General features: G+C 43.7%; 1 protein-coding gene across 2 annotated transcripts; it reads right to left on the bottom strand.

Annotated features, from left to right (window-relative positions):
- Positions 1 to 3,501: 3,501 nt before the first annotated feature.
- On the bottom strand, positions 3,502 to 25,849 carry NOM1 (nucleolar protein with MIF4G domain 1). 2 transcript variants are annotated; one of them, XR_012763815.1, is made up of 13 exons: positions 25,013 to 25,849; positions 23,764 to 23,888; positions 22,603 to 22,798; positions 19,466 to 19,789; positions 18,844 to 18,954; positions 17,424 to 17,591; positions 16,678 to 16,799; positions 12,693 to 12,825; positions 12,191 to 12,322; positions 11,361 to 11,470; positions 8,281 to 10,366; positions 5,203 to 5,362; positions 3,502 to 3,750 (listed from the first exon to the last, which is right to left on the bottom strand). XR_012763815.1 is itself a non-coding variant. In XM_009945186.2 (11 exons), exons 1-11 carry the CDS (start codon positions 25,841 to 25,843, stop codon positions 10,189 to 10,191), a joined length of 2,430 nt encoding a protein of 809 aa, XP_009943488.2. In that variant the 5' UTR covers positions 25,844 to 25,849; the 3' UTR covers positions 7,811 to 10,188. The 2 variants fall into 2 exon arrangements, 1 of the variants encoding a protein (XP_009943488.2); XM_009945186.2 differs by lacking the exons at positions 3,502 to 3,750; positions 5,203 to 5,362 and having other exon boundaries at positions 7,811 to 10,366.
- Positions 25,850 to 27,820: the final 1,971 nt, after the last annotated feature.

Here is a 27,820-nt window from a genome sequence, read left to right on the forward strand (position 1 = left end):
CTCTTTAAAGCCCGGCGTCTCACAAGAATACCTGCAGTGTTCCAGACTACAAGGGCAAATATGTTTTTCAGATTCTGTTTTTATGGGCGGATTAAAGTTTATTTTCCATAATAGGGCACCTAATAAAACTCATAAAGCTCTGTCAGTCTTACAGCTGGTGGCCTCATTTAACACTTTCACTTCGTAAATCATTTTACAACTTACCAGGTGTTTCCAAAACTGAAAGGAGGGGAGGGGGGGAAGAGAGCAAGGGGGGGGGCGGAGGCGAGAAATGAGAGTCGCTTAAAATCTCGGCAGGGTCCCTTGGCGGTGGGTGCGCTGGCACTGCTGCTGGGAGGGGCTTTAAAGGCGGGAGGGGGGGGGGAAGCCTTGCAATCGGCATTTCCCACGCTCTTTTGAAGTGAGGAGGCTCAGCAGCGCAATTAAAGGCTTAGGGTGATTAGCGGAGCCCGGTAACGTGCGCGAGGCGCTCCGCTCCCCCCCCCCCCCCCCCCCCCCCCCCCCCCCCCCCCCCCCCCCGCCGTTATCTCCCGCGGCCCCAGGTCAGCCGGAGCCCGGGCTGGGGACGGAGCGGACGCATCGCCCCGGGGTGCTCCCCCCCCTCCCCACCCCGCACCCAGCCCCCGGGGTGTCTCCCCCCATGCCCAGCCCCGGGGTGCCCCGCCGGTGCTGTCGGGGCGGCTGTGCCCGGGGAGCGGGCGCGGGCAGGGCTGGCGAGGCTCTGACCTGTTCCCCCCCCCCCGCCTGTCATCTCGCCCCTCGGCAGGTCCCGGCCCAGCCGCAGCAGGTGAGGAGCCTCCTCCGACGGCCATTGCTGCGCCCGGGAAGCGATAAGTACGAACGCGAACCTTGGGTGGACATTTTACTCGAAAAAGCAACATGGTTTAGGCATGGATGTCATTAACCGGCAATTTCATAAGCATTAAGTGCTAAAACAAAAGAACCAAAATAGAATCCACATGTTCAGGGTAAACCTGCTAAAAGTCTTCCAAATGGGAAACCATAAATATATAATCCCTCCCCAACTCTCCCTGAAACTGCTGGGAGTGAAATACTCCGCTAGCAAAAGGACTATTGATTATTTCTGAAGTCCAAACCTCTCTGCTCATCCAACACTAAGGGATTAATGTAATTTTTTTTTCTCTGATTCTTAGCAAGACCCCGTCCCACACTCCCTTCTCCTCTTGCTCCCCTCCTCTTGATGCCTGCAGGGCCACGAGTCGAGGGGGTCATGTGCCCATCGCTCCATGCGTGACGGCAAGCGGCTGCTTCGGTCCCATGAATCCTTCCTGGCTCCGGCTTCGGTACCCAGTTGGGATTTCCCTGCTGGGGAGCCACACGCAGAATTGGTTCCCCAGGAGCCACCTCGGGTACCAGAGATCCCTCAGGACAGTGAACCTCAGCGCAGATCCCTTTATTTCTTGCCCGACTTTCCCCTTGCGTGCTGTGGGTGCCAGGATAACCGCACGGCGCTTCAGTGTGGAAGCAGAAACCGTGTTTCTGCATTCTTCAGCCATACATCATTCCTGCGATGTGCCCGGTGCTTCTTGGTGCGCTGGCCAAGTCCTACGAACAGCAACGCAGGACAAACAGCAGAAGGGATGAAGCTCCCAGGGAACCTCAGTCTCTCCTGGGCGTTGTGTGTGATGACCAGATTACAGCCCTTCTGCCCCCAAAACGCTGGTTCGGTTCTGATCAGAGCTCAATACCAACCGCACATCACTCTGGGAGTTCCTCAGTGGCTGTGACACGTGGTCTGATTGCTTCTTTTTCACTCATACTCATATCACAGAATCACAGAATCACAGAATAGTAGGGGTTGGAAGGGACCTCTGTGGGTCATCTAGTCCAACCCCCCCCGCCGAAGCAGGGTCACCTACAGCAGGCTGCACAGGACCTTGTCCAGGCGGGTCTTGAATATCTCCAGAGAAGGAGACTCCACAACCTCCCTGGGCAGCCTGTTCCAGTGCTCCGTCACCCTCAGAGAGAAGAAGTTCCTCCTCATGTTCAGACGGAACTTCCTGTGCCTCAGTTTGTGCCCATTACCCCTTGTCCTGTCACTGGGCACCACTGAAAAGAGCTTGGCCCCATCCTCCTGACACCCACCCTTCAGATATTTGTAGGCATTTATAAGGTCCCCTCGCAGCCTTCTCTTCTTCAGGCTGAACAATCATGCAAGCAGGATGGCATCCACGGTGGGTTGGGGTTGTCCCTGATTAATAGGTTAGGTGACGGTGTCTTATCTGGGACTCACTGGTTTATTGTCTTGAGGAGCGTGTGTAATGTCTTCTCCAAAGAGCCTCCTGCAAAGGCAGTGGACCCAGGAGGTATTTACCGTCTTGTTCTCCCTACTCTGAGGAGTGAAGAGCTTTAATTTAACTGAAGTTCTGGGGCTCTCCACGTATGGAAATGGAAGTGCCTGCATGGAAATGGGATCGCCTGCGATGTGTAGGAGGTCAGGCTGGTCATCTACTGGTCTTTCTTTGATCATAAGCTACCATCAAAATTCAGTTTTCAGCATCCTTTTGGAAAAGAAACAGGTTTTGCCGAGTTAAATCTAACTGTGACTGGTCTCTCAAATCAGTAGGCGAGAAGAAAGATGTCCTTTTCTTCTTGTGCAACCCAGCAGAGCTAGTGGCTTGCAATGAACTGTGTAGCTGGGAGGCTTAGCTGCATTTTACTGCTTGCAGGACATTTGCAAGCAAATCACAATTTCCTCTAATTAATCCATTATTTGAAATTATTATTCACAGGACTTCTGTTAATGTTCTTGGCCGATGGTAGCTTTTGGCAGGCGGGACTCATGTCTGAGGAGGGAGCGCGGACGAGCTCTAATTCAGCTGCCTCCTCCCCTTCTGCAGAGAAGGGACGGGGACGGAGAATCCCTGTCACCATCCAGCCCCGCCGGGCTGCGGGTACCTTTTCCATAAATACAAATGAAAGGCAGCCAGCACGGATTTTAACCTAGGGATGGGGCAGGGGAGCGATCCCAATTTAGAACAACCTCTCAAGGGATGGGGCAGATCGTCCACGGCTGGCTATCCCCGGGTGGCCTTTCTGGAAAGTACGCGCAAGCCGCTGAGCCGCCCCTGGTGCTGATTTCTGCCGTGTGATAGCGGCTGGCGAGGCGCAGAGCTCCGCACAGACGGTCTAATGATTCTTTCCGGGCTTCAACATGATGAATCTCTAAAGCATGTATTGCTGCTGCAGCGAGGTGCAATTTTAGAAATGTTAATGAGTAATTACATAAAGGTTGTCCACAGTCATTGATGTTAATCACTGTTCTTTTGCCAGGGATAATTAAGATGACACTTCAGCAGCATCAGCCAGTGGTTCCTGCTGTCTCCGTCGCCTCCTTCTCCCTTCCCAGCTCCTGCCACAGCTCTCGCCCTCCTTCAGGGGTCTTCTTGACTACCTTCACCCCTCCCACACTCTGAGACCCCCCCAACATTTCTGACTGACTGTGCCCTGAGGATTTTTAAGACAGATATGAGCATTTCACATGGTCTTGTGAGGATGAGCTGAAGGTGCTGGGAGCAGCAGATTTGGGTGACGGGAGGCAGTGAGACGCTGCCCAGAGCACCATGGCACACAGCTCCCTTGCGCAGGTAATTCCCTTGGACAGCGTGCGCACCGTTCTTCATCCTCCACCTCCTGAAACAGCTGGTCTTCCAGAATCTTCATCCTTTTCTTGTGCCTTGGAAACCTCTGATGAAAGGATCATGGACAGTATCAATGACGAGGGAGGAGCTGGAATAACAGCTGTTTAAGTATATGGTCTGTTGTAATAAAACTTGTAAATTTTACCCACTTTTTCACTCTTCAGCCCGTGACCAGACACTGTTCAGCGTAGTGCAGGTTTTGGGTGATGGAAGGCCCATGATGGAGGTTTTAGCAGAGGAGAGAGACCCCTGTCCGTGTCACTGAAACACGCGAGTGGGTGGGGTGGGGGGTGGGGGTTCATCTCCTGCTTCTCCTACCGATTTCCTGGTCAAAGGGGTTGAGCTGCCTGCGTGCGGGCTGCGCGGCTGTGGGACAACAGGGAGATGGGTGTGTGACCTGTTCACCCGCAGGGACCACAGAGCCATGCTGGGATGGGAAAGCCAGTCTAGGTGCCTCAAGCCGGATCACCCCTGGGGAGCGGTGAGCAGGAGCTCCCAGCAGCACACAGTTAGCTGGTGCTTACACCACGAAAAAGATCTCCTGCTCTGTTGAGCCTGAAGCCACCCAGAGAGGACACCTCTCCTGTGACTACAGATCCTCATGGGTGCTCTTTGCTTTGGGGATGGGAGGGAGAAGGCTCTTTCATCAGCTAAGGATGGCAAGGTACCTGAAACCTCCACTCCTTTATTCTTCCAAATCTCCGTCTTTCAGACTGATAAATACATCTAGCGGTTACACTTGAGGGTGGATTTGAGCAGCAGAGGAGTATGGGATAACGCTGAAAAAGCTTAATGTCTTCTCCTGCAAAACCTGTTAATGCTGTGCCTCCGACAGCTCCGCGTCAGCAGAGGCTCCTCCCTGGAGGAGGCCATTTCGGGAAAGTGCTACTCAGCATCTGTGAGGGTGTCAAAAACCTGGCCAGGAATAAAGACTTGCTTCTCCAGCCCTCAGCAGTCTGCAGGCTCCTTTAAGCTCACAAACCCGGTGCAAGGTTTCACAAGAATAGGGCAGCCCAAGAAATATGGACGGGTCTGGCATCTCTGCAGGTCTGACTCTCACATTGCTGTCAGACCACAGGTAAGAAAAATGAACCAATGCAAAACCCACGGCAGCTTTCGAGCCCCCCTGTTGCCTGCTGCTCGAGCTCCGAAGCGTTGGTGAATGGCTCCCTAGGGCCTCCCTTGACAGTTTTTATCATCATAGGAAATGCTTAGGATTCGCAATCGCTGTCTGTGCCTTCTGCACTGCTTCCTAATCTCTGCCACACAGAACCTGCAACATCCCTGGCGTAATAAAAATCTTGAAGAGAGCACCAGGCTTAGATTCATCTTCACATGAACCATTTAGCTGGGGAATTTGGAAAGTAAACATCATCTAGTCAGTGTTTTAAGGGTGAACTACAGAGGAAGGGAAAAAAAATCCATCCAGACTCTACAGCTTTGGCTGAGGAGGAGAGATGATTTTGAGATGCAAGCCTAGAAAATGCAATCAAGATGACTTATTTTTCCCCAAGGTGACACTAAGCACACCTTGACTTACTGCCTCGATGCTAGAAAGACGCGTTGCTCCATCCCCTGACTGCAGCTGAAGGCCGTTCTTGCAGAGGGCTTTGCTGCCTTTTAACAATGTTCCATGTTATTTCACACCAGAGCCGTGTGTGCCGGCACACCCAAGAGAGATTTGAGGGTACTCTCACTGTCTGAAAGGTAAAAGGTCCATAATGGAGTTTTTAATGCAACATGTGTCACGCTTGGAAACCTTTCACGGTTGAAAATGAAACAACCATTTATTTCACTGTTACTGACAAAGGACTTCAAAGCAACTATTCAAAAAAGGTCTATATTTGTAATTTTACTCTGTGCCTTTCATTCTAGTTACATTGCTAGTCATTTTTTAATGTATTAAGTTTGAAGCCCTCCATTCACACGAGGCAAGCTGGTGTTGGTGCGTGCACTGGTTTGTCCTAGGACCCAAGTTTTAAGGAACTTTTGGTGCCAGATGGCTCTTCCGAAGCTTCTTCTTGATAGATGCTCATTTCATTTCCTTAAAGCATTATTAGGGAAACCACACGATACCCGATTCTGAATTGCGCACACATGTAAATGAGTGGAAGGCTACTGTAATTAGTCTTTAAGCGAGGCTGCAGGTCGCACCAGAATTTGAGGATAGCGCAGCTGTTTTATACGGTCAGCTGCGATGTCCACGCCTGCGGGCCCCACAGCACTCTCAGCTTCACTGGATGGCGAAGGAAATGCTCCTCCAGGAGAGGAAATCACAAAAAGTGGCATATGGTAAAAGAGTCACGTCTCTACCTACAACTCCTGAGATCACTCCAACCCAAGAAGTCTTGGTTTGGTAAAACTTACACCCTGCCTTTGGAAAAGTGACCCTTCAGATCACATTGTCTCCTGACAACAAAAGTGCTTCATCTACTGCAGGAAAGAATCACGTATTGGTCCTCACACACATGGGATGCAGCCAGGCACTAAGCCACTACTACACTCAATGCAACGAAAATTGGAGTATGAGGGTTGCCACTCGCGTATTTACTAAGCTGAAAGCACTCTCGCGTGCATTTGGCAGTGCGCTGCTCCCGGGCTGTAACTTTTCATGTGCAAAGTTCAGCCACAGAACAATGCGAATCAAACGATCCCAGATGTGCCTTAAGTACAGTATTGGGTTGCACACCTTCACCAGCGCGAGGCAGGGCAGACCTGCTTGCGTCTGCGCTTTCAGAGCACGACCGATATCAACTCGTTGTCCCCGGCGCGCAGGACAATGGAAAAATGTCAAGTTGAAAAAGCCCTGCAGATACTTGGCCCATTCAGGTGGAGTGCTAAAGCCTTGCCAAAAGGACTTGCGTGTGATTTATCAGCGTAACGCTCTGGCCAAAGCTAAAAACCAGACTTTGCTGCCCTGTTAATTTTGATACAGAAAACAGAGATAGTTTAAAACATCGCTGTCTAGCTTAGAAGAAAACAAAAATTGAAACTGTGATAATAGTTATGAGTGGACAGCGCTGTTTAAAGGAGGAACTGACATTTTCTGCTGGACAGCTAAAAAAAATCAAGCATCCGGCTTTTAGTTAAATGCGTCTAAAGCAAATCACACTGTATTTTCCCCTGGCTCGTCAGGCGGATGTAGCTGTTTTCCAGCATAGCGTTATTTTTACCAACTTAAAGTCTTTTTCTGCTCATGAAGAAGCAACCTCCCCTAACCTTCTTTACAGAAGGATTTTGGACATTTTGACTGGCAACTCTCTTACTGGAATGATCAGGGACCGTTCCTCACAGAGGTTTGATTTCAGCTAATAAACGAATAATAGGAAGAAATCTCAGCATGTTGTATTTTGTGTGTGTTAACAAACATCTGTTCCGCAGCAGACAAAGCAAACCTGCCCAAGCCCAGTGTAACCTCTCCGGCAGCCTCTGCCGGCGGTCAGTGCTCTGTGTGCAGCTTTGCGGGCAGCCACTCACCAGCTCACTCGTCGCTCACTTGCTGCTGTTACAGAGCGGCCTTAGAGCTCTGACAGCCCTGCTAGGAGGAGGAGACACTTTGGCAGGGCCAGCTTTGCTGCTGACAAGTTTTCTTCTCTAGGGTTAAAAACATTATACACATATATATTTACCTATAAATATATATATAATATATATATATATACATAAAAATAAATATAAAATCATGTCAGCTTTCCTTTTCACACGTGGCTTACAACCTTGGGATGCGGCTGGAGCACAGAAGCGCCAGCTTGCAGATGCGTGTGTACATCAACAGCACGCTCTGACAGGCCTTCCACCTCCGTCATGCTGCGGCAGTTTGGCCAGTAGGACCACGGAAAAAACTGTCACACATGGCAAAGTCCAAGACTCAGGAATTCACATTCACCCTAGAATTGTCGAATTTCTGTTTGACAGTTACTCCCTCACTCACTCACAGCGAGAGGACAGGACTTCGGCAGAATCACCCGCAGCAACTGCCCTTGTACCACAACCACGGCACTGTGAACTGCCAGGGTATTTTGGCTACTTTCCTTCATAATTCAGTTTTGCAAAAGAATTTATTTGTATATAAACGTGACAAAAGTAAAACCTGTAGGCAGGTAAAATCTGGTTGTGTTTTTGTTTTGTTCCCCCCCACGCCCCCCCCCAAACAAAGCAATGGCTCTAAGAACTGTAAGTCTGAACAAAACACACCAGCTGTTTGGGACAAATAATAACAAATGCAAGTCTCATTTTTTAAAACATTGCGACTGTAATTTTAGACTGTAAGGGTAAAACCATCTCCTGTAATTGCACAGCAACACCTGCATCACACCGCCTCAGGCAGCTGCAGCAAGTGAATGGGCTTGGAGCTGTAAAACACTTGGCAATCTTTCCATGGGCAGCAAAGGGTGGCCAGTTCTGATCACCAAACAAAGCCACATTTCATTTAAGGAAGATGTTTCAAGATTTATCTCAAAGAGCTAAGTTGCCCCAACCTCCCAGCTAGAGCAATATGTTTCCATTTATGTATTATCAAACCACAAACATGTTGATACGCTGGGTCTACCTAAACGCCTGCAAAAAAGGTAATTAATTACGTGGCTGCTGCAGTCTAGGGGGAGCAATTTTTACTCACCAAGGTCTCATGCATTCCACAGCAGCCAGTTTCTAGAGGCTTGCACAGATTTTCTCCTGAGTTCAGCCTCCAAAATTGTAATACGAGGTTTGGCACGTTGTTTGCTAGGGAGCTGTTTACATGCACTCTTCAAAGCTGTGACTTCTGTATCCATCAAAAACCAGCACCAATTCTTCTGCTGCCCACACTTCTGCTAATTGGTATGAATTTTCAAAATAAATAAGTTTTTTCCCTCTTCTGCCAGTTGCAAGATGCAACTGAGGAGCAATAACTAGTTTTGCATGCTTAAAAGCTGCCAGCGGTATGAAGCAGGCTGAAGAAAGCATCATGCTTTGTTCTTTTGATAGTAACCTCTTCTGTGTAAGTCGTTACCCTGCTAGTGTAACCTGGGATTTTGAAACTGGGTCTCTCTGCTCCCAGGACACCTTGTTCTGTACATTTTCCCTCTCCAACAGAGGAAAGGTGAGAAACATAGCTCCCTGGCTGCTGGAGGAAGCACTCCTCTCTGCCTGAAAACATTACTCATACAACTGAGCAAAGACAGTATTCTACATTCAACTCCTTCATTAAGCAATAAATGTGCAGCCTGCTGTAGGTGACCCGGCTTCAGCAGGGGGGTTGGACTAGATGACCCACAGAGGTCCCTTCCAACCCTGAACATTCTGTGATATTCTTGTCTGCCTCTCTTGACCGAAACTGAACATTTTCTGGAGGATGCCTACTGGGAGCAAATTTTCCCACCAGGGACAAATCCAAAGCAGCAGAACAGATCAACTGGTAACAAATGCAACCAGGAGGCACCGTGAGCGAGTGGACCATTCAACACCAGAGGGCAAGCCTAGCTACAGAAGCAGGGTTGGCAGCTCTAGCACAGGTAGATCACGCAGATGCAGTGCATACTGCAGACAAGAAAGTGCGTCCCCTCTGTCCCCTCAATTCAAGGTCATTCCCTTCCTGGCAAGCCAGCTAGATTCCAGCTAATACAAGCAGCAAAGCCTTTAGAAAAATTGCAGTTTAATGCGTAGTGCTAAGGTGACAAAAGAAACAAACCATAAAGGCGGAGTGTTACAGAAAGAAATGTAAATTATTTTTTTCTTAAACATCTGAATGGAAAATGCCAGCAAATTCTTAAGGAAGGTATTGTTTGATTAAAAGACACATACTGATACTACTCTTTATATCTAGAAAAATCTGATTAACACAAGTGATTAGACAACTCTAATTTTAAAGGTGCAAAAAACCAGGCTAAAAGAACAATAAAACTATGCTGTGATCTCTAAACCCAGTATAATTGGGCAAGACAGATCTTCAAGTCGTTTTACTACAGATTTGAATCCAACTGAAGATCCTTTCCTGACCCACAGTCAGGTAAACAATTCACAGAATTAGCTGATAACTTCAACACTTTAAGAAAAGAGTCGATTTCTTCCCAAACTGACTCACCAGCACCTATGCCATCTAGTGGGCTGATTCTTCAGGTAAGTACAACGACAAGATATTAAAAGCCTTTGGTTAAGGCTGCTTCTTTAACATACAGTGTTCAGTATCCTGCAATTATTTTAAATGAAAAGTTAGAATATGCAATGCAAATCGCTACTGCTAACTGGGAGTATCACAGAAGAGAAATTCAACATCTTCTGCAGATAGTAGCCATCAACACAAATCACCCATATAAAAAAGGGACGTGACAAAAAAACCACATTTTCCCTTTCTTCAGAAATGCCTTGCATCACCTGCCATTACATCTGTAACCAGTGTGTAGAGCAAAGTAACTGTTTATATCAAAAAATGGATCCTTTGGAGTAACACAGATCTCCTCATTCTCAATTACTTCGGTCTGAAGACTAACAAAGCTTTGCATCTTCATGCAGACCTAGTTTTCCCGTGTGTTTCATTAGAAAAACACAACTACAACTTCAATTTGGATTCTTTTGCTTGCAAAGCCTTGGTTGCTAGCTCGACTCTTTCTTTTAATAAGCTAGCTTCTTCAGCACTTTTTTGGGCTTGTACATTTTTCAGTAAGAAGTGGGTAAGGAAGAGTTTCAAGCCTTCCCGTAGCATTCCCAGTTTTGGGTTGTCAGATACCCTGTAAAGATACAGATCAAAAACAGTATTTAGCCCTCTACTGCTTCAGAAGTTTCTTATTTTTTTTTATCTTCTTCAAATAGAGATGTAGAAAACAATCCAACCTATAAAAGGAGCTTTTCTGAAGAGGCTTTCAAATTACCAGCAGGTCTACATTGGTTTGGAAAACAGCCCAAACACTCTCAACATACAATTCATCCTCAGCAATAAAATGGAATATTGGAGCTTTAGACTTGCTTTATGTAAACAATTACACTACAGCAACGAACGAGGCAAACACCATGTTTGAGCTTCCTTGTGTTTCACCGTAACACTTCAAACATCATCACCTAATTTTTCTAAGTTTACGTGACATTGCAAGTTTAATACAACAAAATCATGGAATCACGAAATAATTTAAGTCAGAAAGGATGTCGACAGATCATCTTGTTCGACCTCCTGTTTAAAGCCGGGCTAACACCCAGGTGTGGTCAGGTTGCTCAGAGCCTTATCCACTCACGTCCTAAGTACTTCCAAGGATGCGTCCCATATACAAAAATAAGATTTTCCAGATGGCATTGGTTTAAAAAAAACACAAAAAAAAATCCCCCAAACTTTTCCCTCCTTAGTATTTCTTTATTTTTCCTTCCTATACTAAAGATACCTTCTAGCAAAGACTGCTGGTAGAGTGAATCCCACTGCACATAGATGGTAAAGCAATACTGAAAGCAGGTAATTACAGAGCTCTGCTCATGAAAATCCTATGACCAAAACGATACATTGAATATCTGAAAGCCTTCTTTTGTATAACACTTCTCACAGCTGTATGTATATCAGAGCCTGTACTAACACACAAATAATATGCTTCCCCCCACTCACCCAGAAGAGTTTATTTTTTAAGGGACAGACAGCTGATCTTCGGAAAAGGCACTCTATAACTCCAAAGAAAATAAGCAAACTTATCTTCTTCATTACTACTCACCAAGGGTTCACTGGAGATCTCTCTGATCACTTACCTCACAAAAATGTCATTAAGCTCTTCAGCGTCTGTTTTAATTAACAGCATGCTTAATACTTGTCGCAAGAAACGGACTTTGGGTTTATCTAGTTCGCTGAACTCAATTACCTGGTAGAGAGGGAGGGAAAATTAGATTAATTGGAATGTTTCAAACAGCTGAATTCTCCTCCAAATGAATAACTTTTAGCACACCAACTGGCTTCCCATATATACCAAGTCTTAAGTTTGGCACAGAAGAATGAGCTGAGAACACTGCCTCCAAAAGCCAATCAATACGGAAAGCAGAGAACTTTCTAAGGAATAAACTGTCTACTACTACCAGAATACCGGATATAATTTCTCAATTAGATAAATACTTCAGAAATACCTAGCACAATCCATATTAATTGCCTATTTAACACACTCCAACTGTTCTACTAATAAAATTCTGCAGACTGCTCATTTGGAAATCCAAGTGCTCAGTAGATTTCTTTCTGGTCTAATAAAAATCAACATCAGCTAAAAAGATAGCACAAAATCCACCGACAAAGCCTGTTAACGAAGGGGGCCTCAGTTCCAACTCTGGATACTCCAAAGAAAATAATCTTCCAACTAACTGCTCTAGATATAGAACTGTAGACTTTCTGTGTACTTGGGTCACCACAGGTTTCCTTTTCCCCAAATGATGGCATTACCGTAATCAGTTAGATTCATTTGGTAATTTTGGAACAAGTTTTGTCTTAGCTTATGATCATGAACAGCTGAAGTACCAGCTAGGTAACAGAGAAAATGCATTTTCCATAGAACTAGCAAATACAAGGAATACTTCTGAGAAGAAAACACACCAACCTTGAGAACTGAAAGTGGCAAGGATTTTGTCCTTAGTAAGTGAGCCAACAGTGAAACCAGGTTGGAAATGGCAGTGGCTGACAGGTTTTCCAAGTCTCTGATTTTGTCCCAAATACTAAACTGAAATGTCACCTAGGTGTCGAAGGAAAAAAAATAATTCTACAGATCAAGTGAGTGTTTAAACAAGTTACATCATAACAAAACCTTTTTAACCTTCTAGTCTTTATGAGCGCCCTGTTAATTAACAGAGATGCCTGAACAGATTGTTCAGTTCTTTTAAAATGCGTAAAACAGAGGAAAGCAAACCTTCTGCAGTAGTTATTTTATTTCCTATTCAGATCTGACCATGAGTACACCTTACTGAATGCATAGCTACACCAGCGGAATTTTTCCTCAGGATCAAGGATCTTAACAGGCATCCACCCATTCTCAGGTATTTAATAACTGTCTTCCTAACCACAATAATGACACTAAACCAAAGTAGAAATGGATTTTTCTTCACCTGAAATCGTCTTTCATATTCACAAAACTTGTTAGCCAAAAATGCGTAGAAGGGGTTGTATGTCTTCTCCTGTAAGCAGCAGTAAAGCATAACATGAACAATTTCTCTCTCCTGCTGATCTTTCAGTCCAAGCCTAAAATTTAGCACGAGAAGGAGAATCGTTTGGTAAGGAAAAAAATTACTGCCACAAAGTAAGTGCTGTTATCAACATCCGAGAGTAATACTCAAGAAAACCACCAAACACCACATTAAATCTTACTTGTTAGGAAGGTCGTACAAAGTCTTTAAAACCCTGAACGGACTCCAACCCTGCAGACTGTGGGCTAATCAGTATTCTGGTACAGCAATATGGAAATGCTACCGTATTATCAGTGTTAAAGGAGTGGCTGTAAAAGCAAGACCTCAGAAGACAGAAGTGGAATGATACAAGTATGATCACCCCCTGGCGAAGGAAGTAGCCCACTCCATGTCTGTAGCTCTCCAGGAAGAATAACAGAGGAGAGGGCACTGTCATCGTGGAGCCTTGTGCCTCTGAACGTAGCCATGGTACTGCAGCAACCCTGCTGCATGGTGTACCAATACGATGGTTAAATAATGAACCAAGAACTGTAGGACCCTGTTGCGGTTATCTCATACTTGTACCTATGGTCACAGGAGTTAAAAACAGCCTTTGGATCAGTATAAGCCTATTCAGAGAAACACATCCAGGGCCCGTCACTTCTGTGGTACTTACTAGGGATATTTTAATATTAAAAAATATTTTCAGATGTTTTTCCTACTTGGCGATATGAATCTTTTCACCCCTAGGTCAACTCCATGCTACCTAATACCTGAAATTCATTACTGTTTTTGACAGTAGCCTCAGATGACGCAGCCAGTGACTTCAAACCACCTTGGGGAAAAAAAAAAAAAAAAAAAAGCCTGAAGAAAACAGTATTGATGAGTGCTTGTGTTGGCTGCCGCAGCACAAAGGCCAAGGACTGAACAGCCTTCCCACTTGCACAGCTGTCCAGTCTGAAAGAGGGCTGAGACACTTTGGCAGGGAATGGTAACTAACTCGCAATGCACCTGTTCTGTGAATAATTTGATTTAGCTTCCAGGGCTGTCAAATGCTTGGCTGCATTAAAACCAATTAAAATGAAAAATGCTTCATATTATAATCTGAAAAATGTCAAACAAAATTATTTTCCTTGCTTCAAGCTCAAGTTTCTTCTGGCATTAGCATAACTCAAGTGTATTTTCCAACTAAGTTTGACTCCACTGGAACTTGCTCTAGAGTCTGCAGAGTACAGCTTGTCATTGCTTGAGTCTAATATCCCGCATTTGTATACACCTCCAGTCATCTGCGCTTGCACTTGATCACAGACTCATACCAGACTAACAGAGAAAATACTGTCTTTCAGCCAAAACCTCCCAGAATTTAAGGCTTTACATTAGGAAAATCTGGGGTGATTTCTAGGCTGATTGCTAATGAGCAGTGAAAACTTAGAAGTCTGCTTCTCCAAAAGAGACCAGCACTGTAGGTGCTGTGCCTGTGATATAACTTGCTTGCTCTCCCATCAGCCAAGTTCTATCTGATTATGTTACAGAGCAACAAAAGCTTGGGTTTTTTTGCCCCCCTTTTTTTTTTAAAATACACAAGTTTTTAGCCACCAGACATGGATTTAATAGATGAATTGTGAAGTTACATTGCAAGCACGAATTCGGCACGTTCTCTGTTTCCTTGTTTGTTATCACTTCTATCACAACTTGCTTATTTAGGAAATACTCATGTTGCCAGATGGTTGTAACCAAGTAAATCAGCACTTTGAAGTCAAATTTTGTTCTTACCTTCACTTCTTCACAGACCTAGCAGTATTTTCTCTTTTCAGACCTGGCATTCCTAAACATCTAAATTTTAGAGTCAGGATTGTCTGGCACTGCTGAGCTTCACCACAAACCTGTACAGATTTCACAAGCCTGATAATCTTAGATAAAAAATACACAACTACCTCACCTATTAAATCACTCATGAGTTACAACATTTCATGGACTTGTATGTCTTGATGACTAAGAATTTCTCCCTGTATACAGGATAACTGCCTCTAAAATAGACTATTTATCACCAGTAGAAGCCTGCCTTTAAGTAGGTTAGTTATTAGCAACTGAAGCCCAAGACTACCACTGCCTTTAGATCAAAAATAGCAACATTCAAACCCATGTTTTAAAACACAGTTCAAGTGATCTTAGTAGATACTCACATACTCTCTACCCTGAATGATGGGTCACATTACAAGAGAGTATCTAAGATTTTACAAGTTTTGATTTTTTGTGAGATGTAAAGATTCTCAAAATCTTAATCTCTGTGAAATAGCTTTAAAAAAATCGCCTCTTCATCGGACTTAATCAGCACTCATCCCCCCCCATGTATGAATCTGTGGTTTGTGAATGAGGTGTGGCCCTTCAGCTGACAAAATAAATCAAGTCTCACTCTCTTCTCCTTGTCTCCAGTGATGTCCCCAGCCCTCCCTTCACATTGACACTTCTGCAATCACAAGCTGAGCCACTTCAGGGAGCTGTTCTGGCTTCAAACTCATTAATTTCTTTTGATGTGAGGAGGAGAAAGACAAGCAGAACTATAGGAGCACATAATGGTTTAAATTACCGTTTAACCACACCTCAACTCTGCCAGAGATCTAGCAGCAGATGAATCAACAAGCACAGTTAAAATAATTATTTATGTTTTTCTCAGGCTCTTCCTCATGAGACCAACATCAAACATATGAATAGAAATTCCCATACACTCTGGAACGCATTTTCACATTAAAGTTAATTCTTTCAGTCAAAATTCTGTGTACTTTCCATTATACTCTGCCAGATGTGGGCAGATTTGAGAACTCCTCTGAGTTTCCTGTATGAAAACCAGTATCAACACACACCAGGCAATCTGCAGAGAGAGTTTTTCTGCCAAGCCTCTGTGTATACAGATTTGTATACTAGTTTAAATAGTACAGATCAGAGTCAAGGATCAATTTGCAAATTGAACTACCAGGTCTTGGCAAGAACTGCAGCAGCAGCAGCTAATTTCTTTTAATTGAACAGGCCATATTAAGATATTGGAATGACTCCATCGCAGTCCTAAATCCAAGCTGTGTTTTGCAGAAGTGGCATTTAATCAAATATTAGTTGACTTTATTACAAAGTGTGTTTTGGTTTGGTTAGCAAATTGAATAATTGCATGCCATCTTGGTAAGACAATTCCCTTGAACTACAAGGCTGCAACAGAAAAGTTCAGACCTGATCTCTCCCCTCCCAGTTACTATAGACTTACAATTAATATTCTGACAAACACAAAGAATAGCTTAGTTTCAGCTTTTGCCTGATCACATCTTCTTCTAAAGAGCTGTTTGCCAGGTGGTAAGGAAACTGGTCTTAACATGAAATGTGACCCTGGAACAAATCCAAAGCTAATAAATTCTGCAAGAGGGAAGTGGAGGTGCTAGAACACTACCAGGTCACGCAAGTATGGACAGAGAGTTACAAGATGGCTTAACAAGGTGGCAAGAAGTAAAAGAAGTGACAATAGTACAGAAATCCAGTGACAAAACCAAGACATGTTCTGAAGGGGCTTCTAGTCTGCCTCTGTAAGGAAGCAAGCCTGCAACAGACTTCTGTCTGCTAGACCAGGATGCACATCTTCAATCCAGAAAGATACAGGCTGCGGAAGTCAAAAGATTCTGTAAATCAGTTATAGACATGAGTGACAACAACAGGGGCTACTGCTTTCCTCTCACTGCCACTCAGTTCTGCCTGCCCCATACTTGTCCTTACACCAGGGTTTCGGTCCTTCTCCTACCCTTTTACCCTATGTGGATCCCTAGCTATGCGCTTCTTTAATTGTATTATCAATCAAATGCTCTTAAGCCCAGACCAGCAATGTTATTTTTCCAATGCAGCTAATGCTATTTTTAGTTCTAGGCTGCCTTCTCTGCTAGTCTGTACTTACTTGAGAAGCTTTTCATAAGCATCCAGGAAGTCTTCACTTGTCATCAAGACACAAAAAATACTTCTCCTGATGTCGGTGTTCATTCTCTGCTTACGAGCAAGCTCCATTATCTTTGAACTCATCTGAAAAAAAAGTTAAATGCTATTTTATTTATGTTTGCTTTAAGAAAGCTATTTCTGTGAAGCCTCTAATTCAAAAGCATTAATGAAGATCTCCAGTAAACTATGAAGCATCAATCCAGAGGTCCTGAGCTTTTGTCCAGAGGCACAGGAATCATCAGGAGCTTTTTCAACTAGGGAAATACACTTTAACGTCTTTTAATTGTTTCTAAGACAATTATTTCTAAGACGTGCTCCTCTAATACAAGTCACCATGACCATCTCACCACATTACTTTCAGAATCAGCTTAGATACAAGCCACCCACAGGCAGACAACACTACCTGTCAGAATTCATACCAGCAAATCCACTTTTAATCAAGTCTCTTCTTCCATTAATATAACAGTTACTTTTGCAATTCCACAGGGTAGGAAAAACCAAGCTACTCCATAATATTTGTAGTAACAGCTCTTATGAAACACATGATTTGAAAAATATAAGAGCAGAATTTACAGTTCAAAAGCTTAGTCTTAGAAGAGTCTGTGAAGGTTTTTTCGGTGGGCTCTGAAAGGAACTTATTCACCCGTATGAAGAATATTCAAAAGATCACATACACTTAGACTTGTAACTACCACTGCTTGGATTTACCTTTCCTATATGCAGTTTTTGCTGGGTCTTGCTGTTTGTGTCATTGATCATCGGTGCTCCACTCCAGGATGACCCTACGATCCACCAGCGACCAACCTGATCAGCACTGAGGAGAGATTCCAGGGAGACACGCAGCTGAGTTTCTTTTCCAGAACCACTGCTGTGAACCTTGAGTAACAAAATGAAAAAAAAACCGAAAAGCTTGTACTTGACGCTTTCTTTAAAAAAAACCTCAAACACAAAACACCCCCCCCAACTTTTAATTACTTAAACTTACTTTAAAACAAATAACTTCATCTCCATAAAGGTCTTCACATATTTCCCCCCACCCCCAACCTTTAGTTTCAGTCAGCAAATGGAAACGAATTCACAAGTTTCTTGTATCTTCTAATTTCTCAAATACAAGTAGTAGCTTAAATCTACATTTAGAAGCTCTTGATTGGTTTTTCTTTTTTTAAAAAGAGACAATCAATTAAAAAGTAGCCACCTTGCAATCATAATACTTGATTAGAATTTAGACTTGATGCTTACATTGAAAATCAGTTGCAGCATCTTACCATCCAGTCGTGAATTTCCCCTTGAACACTTGTGATCACATAAAATGACATGAGAAGCCGCCTTAAGTTTTGTACAGTTCAAACAATAAAAAAATTTCAACTCTTCAAATAAAATCAGAATTTTCAACAAAAGAGGCTAGAAGTGTACTAAGAGGACTGCAAAAATTTAAGAGAGGAAATTTTACCTAGCTTATTTTTGTCTGTCCTACTATCACTGATGTGCACATCCTGCACTTACAATTTCTGAAAAGAGAGATGTTCTAAATGTTGTAGACAAGTAGTGTAATTTTCAGGTTGGAGATACAGGGACTCTAAAACCAGATTCAAGTCTTGTGAACACGAATCAGTCCTCAATCCAAAGAGATAATTACTTCCCTGCATTTTGTATTGGGTTGTTCTAGACAAACTGCCCTCTCTTTGCCAAAAAAAATAAAAAAGAAAGAAAGAAAGAAAGAAAAAACATCCAGGTTTTCAGAAGTGTTAGACCTCCAAAATAATTCTGGTGAAGATAGGAGTGGGTGCCTGCATCCAAAAATCTACGGAAAAAAGAACTTGTCATAATGACTCATTTCTTCTGGACAATCATTAAACATCCCACGATCTCTTTTTCAAGTATAGGACTTCAAGGCGAAGTCTTTGGCTAAGTCTTATGTCCTTTCTCAAACTGTTCTGCAGAAGGCTGGTTGACTGCTGACTTAACTTGGACACAGAAGATAATGATCTAAGAAGTGATTTTTGTCCACAGGAGTTTCAGACTGTTAAATGAATTAAAAAATACTGTAGCCCGTCACGCCAACATACAATACAAATAATTACTTCAGGTTTAAGACTAGCTATACCACACATGTCAAGAAAGTTCTCACCAATGTTCTCTGCAATTTGCGGAGTTTTTCAACTGGTTCAGGATCATAACCAGGAATCTTGCGCATGTCATTATTCCTTAGTGCCAACATAGTCTCTAGCATAAAACGAACCTATTAGGCAAAGAAATATTTCTGTGGATTATGTGCTGTAAATTTATTTAATAAAGTAGTGTACTTTGAAAGTACTATTCTGTGAGAATAAGCAGCTCAGCTGGCAATATACATAAAAATTTAGAATTTACATGGACACAAACACAGAGATGTTTACTTTAACTCCTATTATATCCATTTGTGTTTAAGCTTCAATTCAAAGCTTAATCTGCCAAACACCATGCCTCAGTGACCATTTTTTGAAGCGTACAAAGTATCACGAGACAGAAGCACAGCCCATTGCATAAGACACAAAACAGTCCTAGTCTTACCCATTAGCAGCACTTTGGTGTCTGTGTCCTAAGAACTAATGGGGAAAGACTGACAGGAAGAATGCAACTAACTGAATACTAATGGTAACTTAGAATCTAAATAGAGTGTAGCAGAACACATTTTGGTAAATTAACACATGTATCCAAGTGCTTATTAAAATCTATTCAGAACAGAAAATCCTTAAAACACACACACATACCCTAGTCTGATCCTGGAATTTCTTCTCCGCTGTGTTTGCTTTCCTCTGGGCTTCAGTGATCAGTTCCTTCAAAGCCAACGCATCATCTTTTCTTAAGGAAAAGCCCACGTTTTTCAGAAGAAATAAAATCAGCTCAATCTCTTTTTCAGTGAAAGTGCTAACAAGCTTTTTCAGAATATCAAAGATCAGCAGGGAATGAACCACATGGAAGTTATACAGATGAGCAATCAAGGCAAGCAGATTTTCACATTCTTTCCCTTCAGCATCACTTTTACAGAGTTCAGCAAATTTCTTCACCACGGCTTCCAAAAAGTGAGCTCCGACCTGGCAATAGTTCCATTAAGGGGTGGGGGGTGGATGGGTGGGGGAATAAATAAAAAAAATCCAGCAGTTAACCATAAGTAGATTTTATAGACATCTGTAAAACGTTCATTTTTGGGGCACTGCCACTATTAATTTTAAAGAAATATTGTTGCTCCTCTCAACCAATATGGATGTTCTACATTTACATACACAAATATGTAAGTGGTGTGACATTTTCTTAAGGTATGTGTTATTTACACCTCATATATGCCATCCGTTTGCCTTTTAAAGTCTGTGCAAGAAAAGCAAATGTTACGAACTTGCAGTACACATACGTCAGAATTTGATTACATAATTTTCAGGGACACATATCAGTGTATTCCCAGCTGTCAGGCTAGTGTGCTGTTACTGCTAGTCATTCATCCAGTAAAAGCTGCATGTCAAAGACCAAATGCATCACAGAGTTCAGCATTCCAGAACAAAATCCTTAACAGGAGGGTAAAAAATAATAATGTAAAACAACCTCCAACATACCAAGTTTTCACAGTTGCTGAGCATAAGCCTAGGCTGAATTTAAAGTGGGGCTAAGTCTTAGCCATTTGTCAGTGGTACAGTTGGGGAAAGAAATTTTTGAATCTCTATATTTGCGAAGAGAGAAGTGATGCTAAAGACTGGAATTAGAAAGCATACCAAAATATAGGTAGGTAACGAACACATTACTGCTAAACAAGACCCTCCCCCCATTATTATGGTGCTAATATTTGCTGATTGTTCTTACGAAAACCAGAAGCCTCAGCAGCAGTACTGAGGTGAATTCGAAGCCTTGACCAGCTTAGGATGTAACTATCCAATGATCATACTGCACAAATGTACGAGCACAGCTACTGGAATCCTGACTTCTGCATTGCTCAAACTGATCTTAAATGCAGCTATGCTATCACACTTCTGTGTAATGCATATTCTACCTTTACTTCACAGAAAAAATAATGGGGCTTTATAACATATTTAAATTCTACAGTCTTAGATTCAAAGATGCCATGTAACAGAGTCAGTAGCACAGAATACAGTCTGGATATCATCTCTCTATTTCTAGTACCTATTATTATATCTATATCTAAAACCCATTGCTAGGCATTTTGCAGAGTTGCAACTTCTAAATAGAGTGTGCTACTCTTGTTAAAACAGCATCGTAATACTATGTTCTACTTGCAGTCAGGACTGCCTTTCAAGCAGCAAAAAGGAACAACAAAAAAAAAAAACTAATGACAAGGCTGCATGGAGAAAGCTGCTGCCATTGCATCCATCTGGTAGTTAATATAGTTTCAGAGACAGCATTCAGGTCACTAGATGACAAACTGAAGAACTTGCATCAATATATGTTTTGCACTGAGATGCAGAAAGAAAAAGTAACTCGATGGGAACATGGTGCTGAAACATCTCCATTTCCTAAGAGACGTTTCACTGAAATTAGCTGAAATCTTCCCTTTGACAACAGTAGTTTCAGCTTCTTCCTAGGAGTAAGCAAGCGATATTTTACCTCAATCATTCATCAGGCTTAAAAAAAAAAAGAAAAACTTCCAAAAAAATTGCCGTGCTTTTTGAAGTTTTTGATACTCAGGAGTCATTGACATATCTAGTTAATTCCACTGATGATTTGTATGATTTGGCTTAAAAAGGGGCTTTTTCCACAGATGTAAAAGGATTTATGTAACTGTAGCACTTTCCTCATCTGGATACACATTGTTCAAGAACAATACCCTCATATACCCAACCGAGCAGAAATAGATCAGTGTAATTTGAGAAAACTTGAAGCTTAAAAAAATCAGTTTTATGGAGGCAGGAAGATTTTGACGAAAAAAAGAAAAAAGATGTTTTTGTAACTGACCAGTGGTAACTCATGGAGGAAAAAAAAAAATTGGATAAAGAAAGAGACTTGGTCCCTTTCACTTGTGGACACTGATAGAGAGGATTGTAAGAAATGTGAAACTACAACAAAAAGGCCTTAATATTCTCTAGTTTTTAGTAGTCTTTAGTACTGTAACTTGTATTTCTGCATGCATAGTGATCTAACAATATAACTGTTACACTAATCCCTGTTTTCTCATTAAGGAATGTAGTGGAAGGACATGGGCACAAGCTATCACTTAGTCGTTAGACAAAATAATTAAGTGAAACAAAAGTGGTCTTGATTTTCAGCAAATAATTGGGATAATTGTGGGATAAAAGAGACTCCTAAATAACTCTACTCCAGACAGCTCAGCCTTGGGAGGGCAAATGCGCTAAGCTACAGAGATAAGGAGGCACCAAGAGAGCAACAAGACTGGAGCAAAACAACCTGAAGGACATGATATACGTAATGCTAGAACTGAGTTTGCGCAGAAAACAAATGTCAATCAGTGAACAGCGTGATGAAGAGGATGGGCCTTCATCTTGGGACCCCCGAAGACCACCCAAAGATACTAGCAGACATGCGTGAAAGATATTTACATATGCTAATTAGTTCCTAGAAATATAATGAATAATTACCTGTGTGATTGTATTTAACCTGAAGCAACAGGGTGTCTGGCGCGCACGTTTGGAGGAGAAATCCCCCGTGTGCCCGGCGCCGCAATAAAGAATACCTGCTTAACAGTACACATTGTACTGTTAGGTTTTTCTTACGGGATCTTCGAATCAACACCTAGCAACTAAGCTACAAATACTGACGAAATTCAACTATAGGTGCTTTCTAGTGACACACAATCAAAAATTAAAATACAATTCAATCGCAATATCAAGGAAAACACATACAACATCCATTATTAAACAAAATTAGTCCCAACCACAAGAATTACCTCAATTCCTACATTATGATGAAGAATGCTGACCAAAAGGACATGCTCCATTATCAGCCTTGCAGGCATGGCGACTGCAGTCACACAAGCATTCATGAGAACATCTGTCAGAGTTTCATTCATGTCCTTTCTGCTGTTGGCCATGTAGAGCTCTTCCATCTGCCCACTAACGGAGGACAAATTCGGTTCACTCAACCTGTTGAGAAACAAAATCCAACGTTCACTTCTTCTTCTCTTTACATGGTTGCACACTTTTGAATTTACCCAACAAACAACTTGTTCTTTTTAGAGAAACTAGCTTGGCTTAAGAACAAAGATTGAAAAGATGACTGGAAGGACCTTTTGTATTTTGCTGTGTTCACAAAACTAAAAAAATACGACATATGTTTAATTCTGTTGCTTGGGTTCTTTTTAAATAATTACATGTAAAAACAGATTAGTAGCAGTATTTACAAAGCACTGCCAATGTGCTTACCGTTACACTGAACAGGTTTGTTAAGAAAAGAACTTTTGTTCTTAGCAGTTGTAACTAAGGCACATCACAGTCTTCGGAGAAATTAAGTATGAAAATGCCTCATACTTTTCTAACACATAAGGTATATAAAATTCTAAATGACTGTACGAACTGCATACCATAATCTGCATTTTACAGATAACATAGATAAAAGAAAACGCCAATAGATCTATTTGAAACATACTCTAAAATTAAAACACATGAAAATGCTAATTACTTTTTCTGATCTTCAGTACTTTAAGCCATAAAGTGTTGCTCCTCCTCAGTTGTAGTGTTGGAGAAATTTAATTTTATTTAATTAAAAAAAGAAAACAATGTTTTTTGTGAAGGGTTATAACTTGCACTATGAGTTTTTTTTCATAGGCACACTCCAGCTGTCACAGTGAATTACACCTAGCACTTGCACGCAACTGCTGTGTGGACTGCAGCCCAATCTTAAATTTATTTTCTAGATTATTCAACTTCTATAATGACCAACTTTGAAGAATTTATATCAACAAAGATCATTATTATTAAGGATAGCAGACATGATTGCCAACTTAAAATCAGTTTGTGAAGAGAAAAGTCACATCCTTGCCACTTTTCTTTGAATGATGAGCACTGTCACATCAAACCAGAAAGATTAACGACTTTCCTTATTATATTACCTATTAATGAGACCATTCACCATTTTCTTCAGTCTTCCCAATTCTTCTCTTTTCTTTTCATCTAGCGTCTCCTGAGCTTTCCTTACTTGAGGGGGAACATACTTTGTAGCACTGTGATTATGACTCTTACCGGGAAAACAAGACACCAAATGAGACTAGTACTTTAAACATTTGAACACAAATATGTATTTCTACTTAAGATTAATATATCAAACTTTTAGTTAAGTGTAGATCTTACCATCTAAATACTCATGCCAAAGGAGCAACTTCATACGGAAAAGCAATATGCAATAAGTTACCACTTACGACCAACTTGACAGCACCAAAATCCCTCTTCCCCTTACATGAAATTTTCTTGAAGTTATTGTTATTAAAACCTGACATCCCAAGTCTTGGTTTTATCCATGTTTTATCAGCTGCAGACATACTGACAGTTTAAGCCAGTGCTATGCGGGCTAAATGACCCGTCTGGCTTCCTCTCCTCCACCCATGCTACGAGACCTAACACTGGCAGAACCCCTCGGATCATCCAGAAGTAACACTTCAGTTTGCAGCAACAGATATTAATGTTAACATAAGTTCTCTTTAGAATGGTAGAATCATTAAGTTTGGAAGAGACCTCTAAGATCATCAAGTCCAACCGTCACCCAAACACCACTATGCCTGCTAAACCATGTCCCGAAGTGCCACATCTACATGTTTTTTGAACCCCTCCAGGCATGGGGACTCCACCACCTCCCTGGGCACCCTGTTCGAAGGTCAGTGGCACTGACCACTCCTTCAGTAAAGAAATTTTTCCTAATATCCAATCTAAAACTCCCCAACGCAACTTAAGGCCATTTCCTCTCACCCTATCGCTAGTTACTTGGGAGAAGAGACCAAGCAACTTTTTCTCTTGGCACAAGTGCTTAACCATGTTCTTAAACTCTAAAGCCGGTGTAACACCACTGTTCTGTTCCTTTTATTTGCTGATCTCGGATATACAGACAAGGCCATAGGCCTTGTGCTTTAGGGCGCTGGGGGGACTCTGCCCTCCAGGCCTAACAGTTGTCCCCAGGCCTTGGCAGGCCTCTGCAGCCAACACTGCTGCTGGGCCGGGCGCCATTTTGACACGGGACACCACTCTGCGTGGCCTGACCGGACAGCATGCTGCCGTGCTTCACAGAGGGGATGTAAACTCCGCTTTATGTTCAGGTCGCAGCATGCGCTTTGCGAAGCAGACTTGCGTTACATGAGGTGAACACCCTACCTCGTCCTCCTCCTCGTCCTCCTCCTCGCCCAGGGGCTCGCTGGCCTCAGGCACCCCGCCGTCCTCTGCGGACGAGGCCGAGCTCTCGCTCTCCCACTGCCCCTCCACATCGTCCTCCTCGGAGGGGTCTGGGGCGTCCTCCGGCTCCTCCGCGGCCTCCCCCGGCGGGCCCGCGGCCTCCTCCTCGTCGCTGCTCTCGCAGAGCCTGCTGAGGCCGGCCCGGGAGCCCAGGGCGCCCAGCACATAGCCCAGCCCGTCCCGCAGAAAGCTCTGCGGCACCTTCTCCGCTTCGGGCCTCTCCCGCTTCTTACGGCGCTTGCCGAGCCCCAGCCGCCGCTCCAGGCGCCGGATCTCCTTCTCCTCCTCCTCGTTGGCCTCCAGCAGGGCCCGCTTCCGCGCCGAGGCGGCGGCGGCCGCGGGGGGGGTCGGTGTCGGTCCCGGCCGCTGCTTCCCGACGGCGGCGGCGGGCGAGGCCGGGGCTTTGGGGCGGGCGGCAGGAGCCGGCTTGGCGGGAGCCGGCTTGGCGGGAGCCGGCTTGGCGGGAGCCGGCTTGGCGGGAGCGGCGGGGGCCTCCGCCGGCTCCCCGCCTTGGAGGAGGCGACGGCGGCGGCGGCTCCGCTTAAGCTTGCGTTTCTCCTTCCGCGCGTCCCGGCGGCTCCTGCGGTTCTGCCTCTCCGAGTCTTTCAGCAGGGACGGCGGCGGCTGGTCGCCGGCTGCCTGCACGAACCCCTGCACCGCCTGCCGCAGCCTGTCCAGCTTCCCGCCGCGGCGAGCGCGGGCGGCCGCCGGCCGCTTCATCTTCCCCTCAGCCACGCGCCTGGGCGCCGCCATCTGGGGGCAGAGCCGGACTTCCTCTTCCGCCGCGCGGCCGCCGTCTGGAGCGGCAGCGCCCCCTGCTGGGCCTTGGCCGCCGGGGCGGCCCTAGGTCTGAGGGGACGGTGACCCGCTCACTGCAGCTGACGTGAAACTCCTACCAAAGCCGCTAGAGATCCCCTCTTTTTTGTATGTATATTTAAGAAAACCGAAGGCTCGTCCCTCTTCTTACAGAAGGAACTGGAACAATTCATCCCTCATATCCCTGGCTGCGGTCGCAAGGCCCTAAGGCCCACTGGGTATGAGGCTCTCGCCAGCGCCTCTGGAGACGGCAGGAGCCGAGGGACATCAGCACCCCGGCCTCTCCTCCACCTGCCCAGTCCCCCCTTTTAAGCCCCTTCCAACACTGCCGAGCTCAGGTGTCTGCCCCTGAGCACACCAGAGACGATGTCCATGTCCACAGCCTCTGTCCGGGCCTAACTACTCTTGGGCTTTTCCATCCACAACGGGAAAAGGTGACGCAGCTGCTGGGACCGGTGGCCCCTGCCATAGGGACGGGATCCTCCCTGCTCTGCCTGGCCCGGCGTGCACAGCAGGTGACAACTTGTCTGTTATTTACATGATCGGAGGGAATTAAATGTCCCCATGGCAGTTTGCTAAAACAATTAGTAGGTCTTATTTTTAGTCTTTCTGCTGTACTCCAGGGTTATTCAACCTGCTGGGTCTGTGTGTCTGTGTCTACGTCCTCTCCTACCACCAACTTCAAAATCTAGTGCCATCTTCAGTCATCTCTAGCAGATACCTGGCGTTCTGCAAAACACTGAATTTCCCCAAGTTTCATCAACATAGGTGGCTGGGTGGAGGAACAAATTTCTCAGCTGAACAAAGTGCTACAAGATGAGCTTAGACCTGAGCAGACACCAGAAAACACAAATGAAAGCCAGCGCACATGACCTCGTTTCAAGAAAAGGGCTGGTCTTTCATCTCCTGCGGGGACCAAATCTATAGGAAGTCAGGCTTCACTCTTTTGTTCTTTGGTATTGCACTGCTGACCTCTCTTGAACAGTGTAGTACTGCATGGGACTTCTATTTTACCTTAAAATTTAATATGGTTTTATTAGAAGATTATTTTTGTCTTTCTATGCATGTTTCCATATTCTCTCATTACATCATATGTCCTAGATGACCCATGCTTCAGAAATCCAGCTTTCACAAGGCTGATGCGTAATGAATCTTTCACCCCTAGTGACAAAATACGTTGCATTCATTTGTCAAGGCATTCCTTTTGCTACATTTTAAACTATATATTATGCTATAATTTATTGCTGGGCCGCTCTTTATTCATGCACAGACAGCTCACATGCATTTTGCATCCTATTTATGGATTTATTGATAACAGTAATCCAGCAGCATGCCAGAATGCTAGATAAATACAGCTGAATATAATTTGAGAAAATATTAGATGCTTTTAAAAGTCCAAGATTTGCATCTTCCTTCTGTCTCATTGTGTAATTTGTCATTCAGGGCAACAGAGCTTTCCAATAATGGGAAATTTCACTTATCTTCAAAGAAAGAAAATGTCAATATTTGCCTTCTTCAGTACTCCATGTCACAAAGCAAAATGTGGAAAGCATGTATATTGCTGAACTCCATAATCCCAAATTTGGGTGAGAATGGGCATGCTACTTTTGCAAAAAATACACAGACAGAATTATTATCACCTGTTTGTGAAGTAAAAAAACTTTCTAAGAATTAAAGCAATATTGCAGTCAAAATATAATCATGAAGAAAATGTAGTATTGAAAGAAATCTCGATCTGCTTAATAGACTAATTCAGCATTCAAACCTAGGGATGCCATACCTAAATAAATACATTACAACAAATATTTCAGATACTATCCTAGAATATTGTGGTTTATTATTTTACATTTACCAATTTGGCTTCAAGTACCTGGTAAATACAGTCTTCTTAATATCTAAAATGTGACTAATTAG

Source organism: Opisthocomus hoazin, chromosome 4 (genome assembly GCF_030867145.1).
Source record: "Opisthocomus hoazin isolate bOpiHoa1 chromosome 4, bOpiHoa1.hap1, whole genome shotgun sequence".
Taxonomy (NCBI): Eukaryota; Metazoa; Chordata; class Aves; order Opisthocomiformes; family Opisthocomidae; genus Opisthocomus; species Opisthocomus hoazin.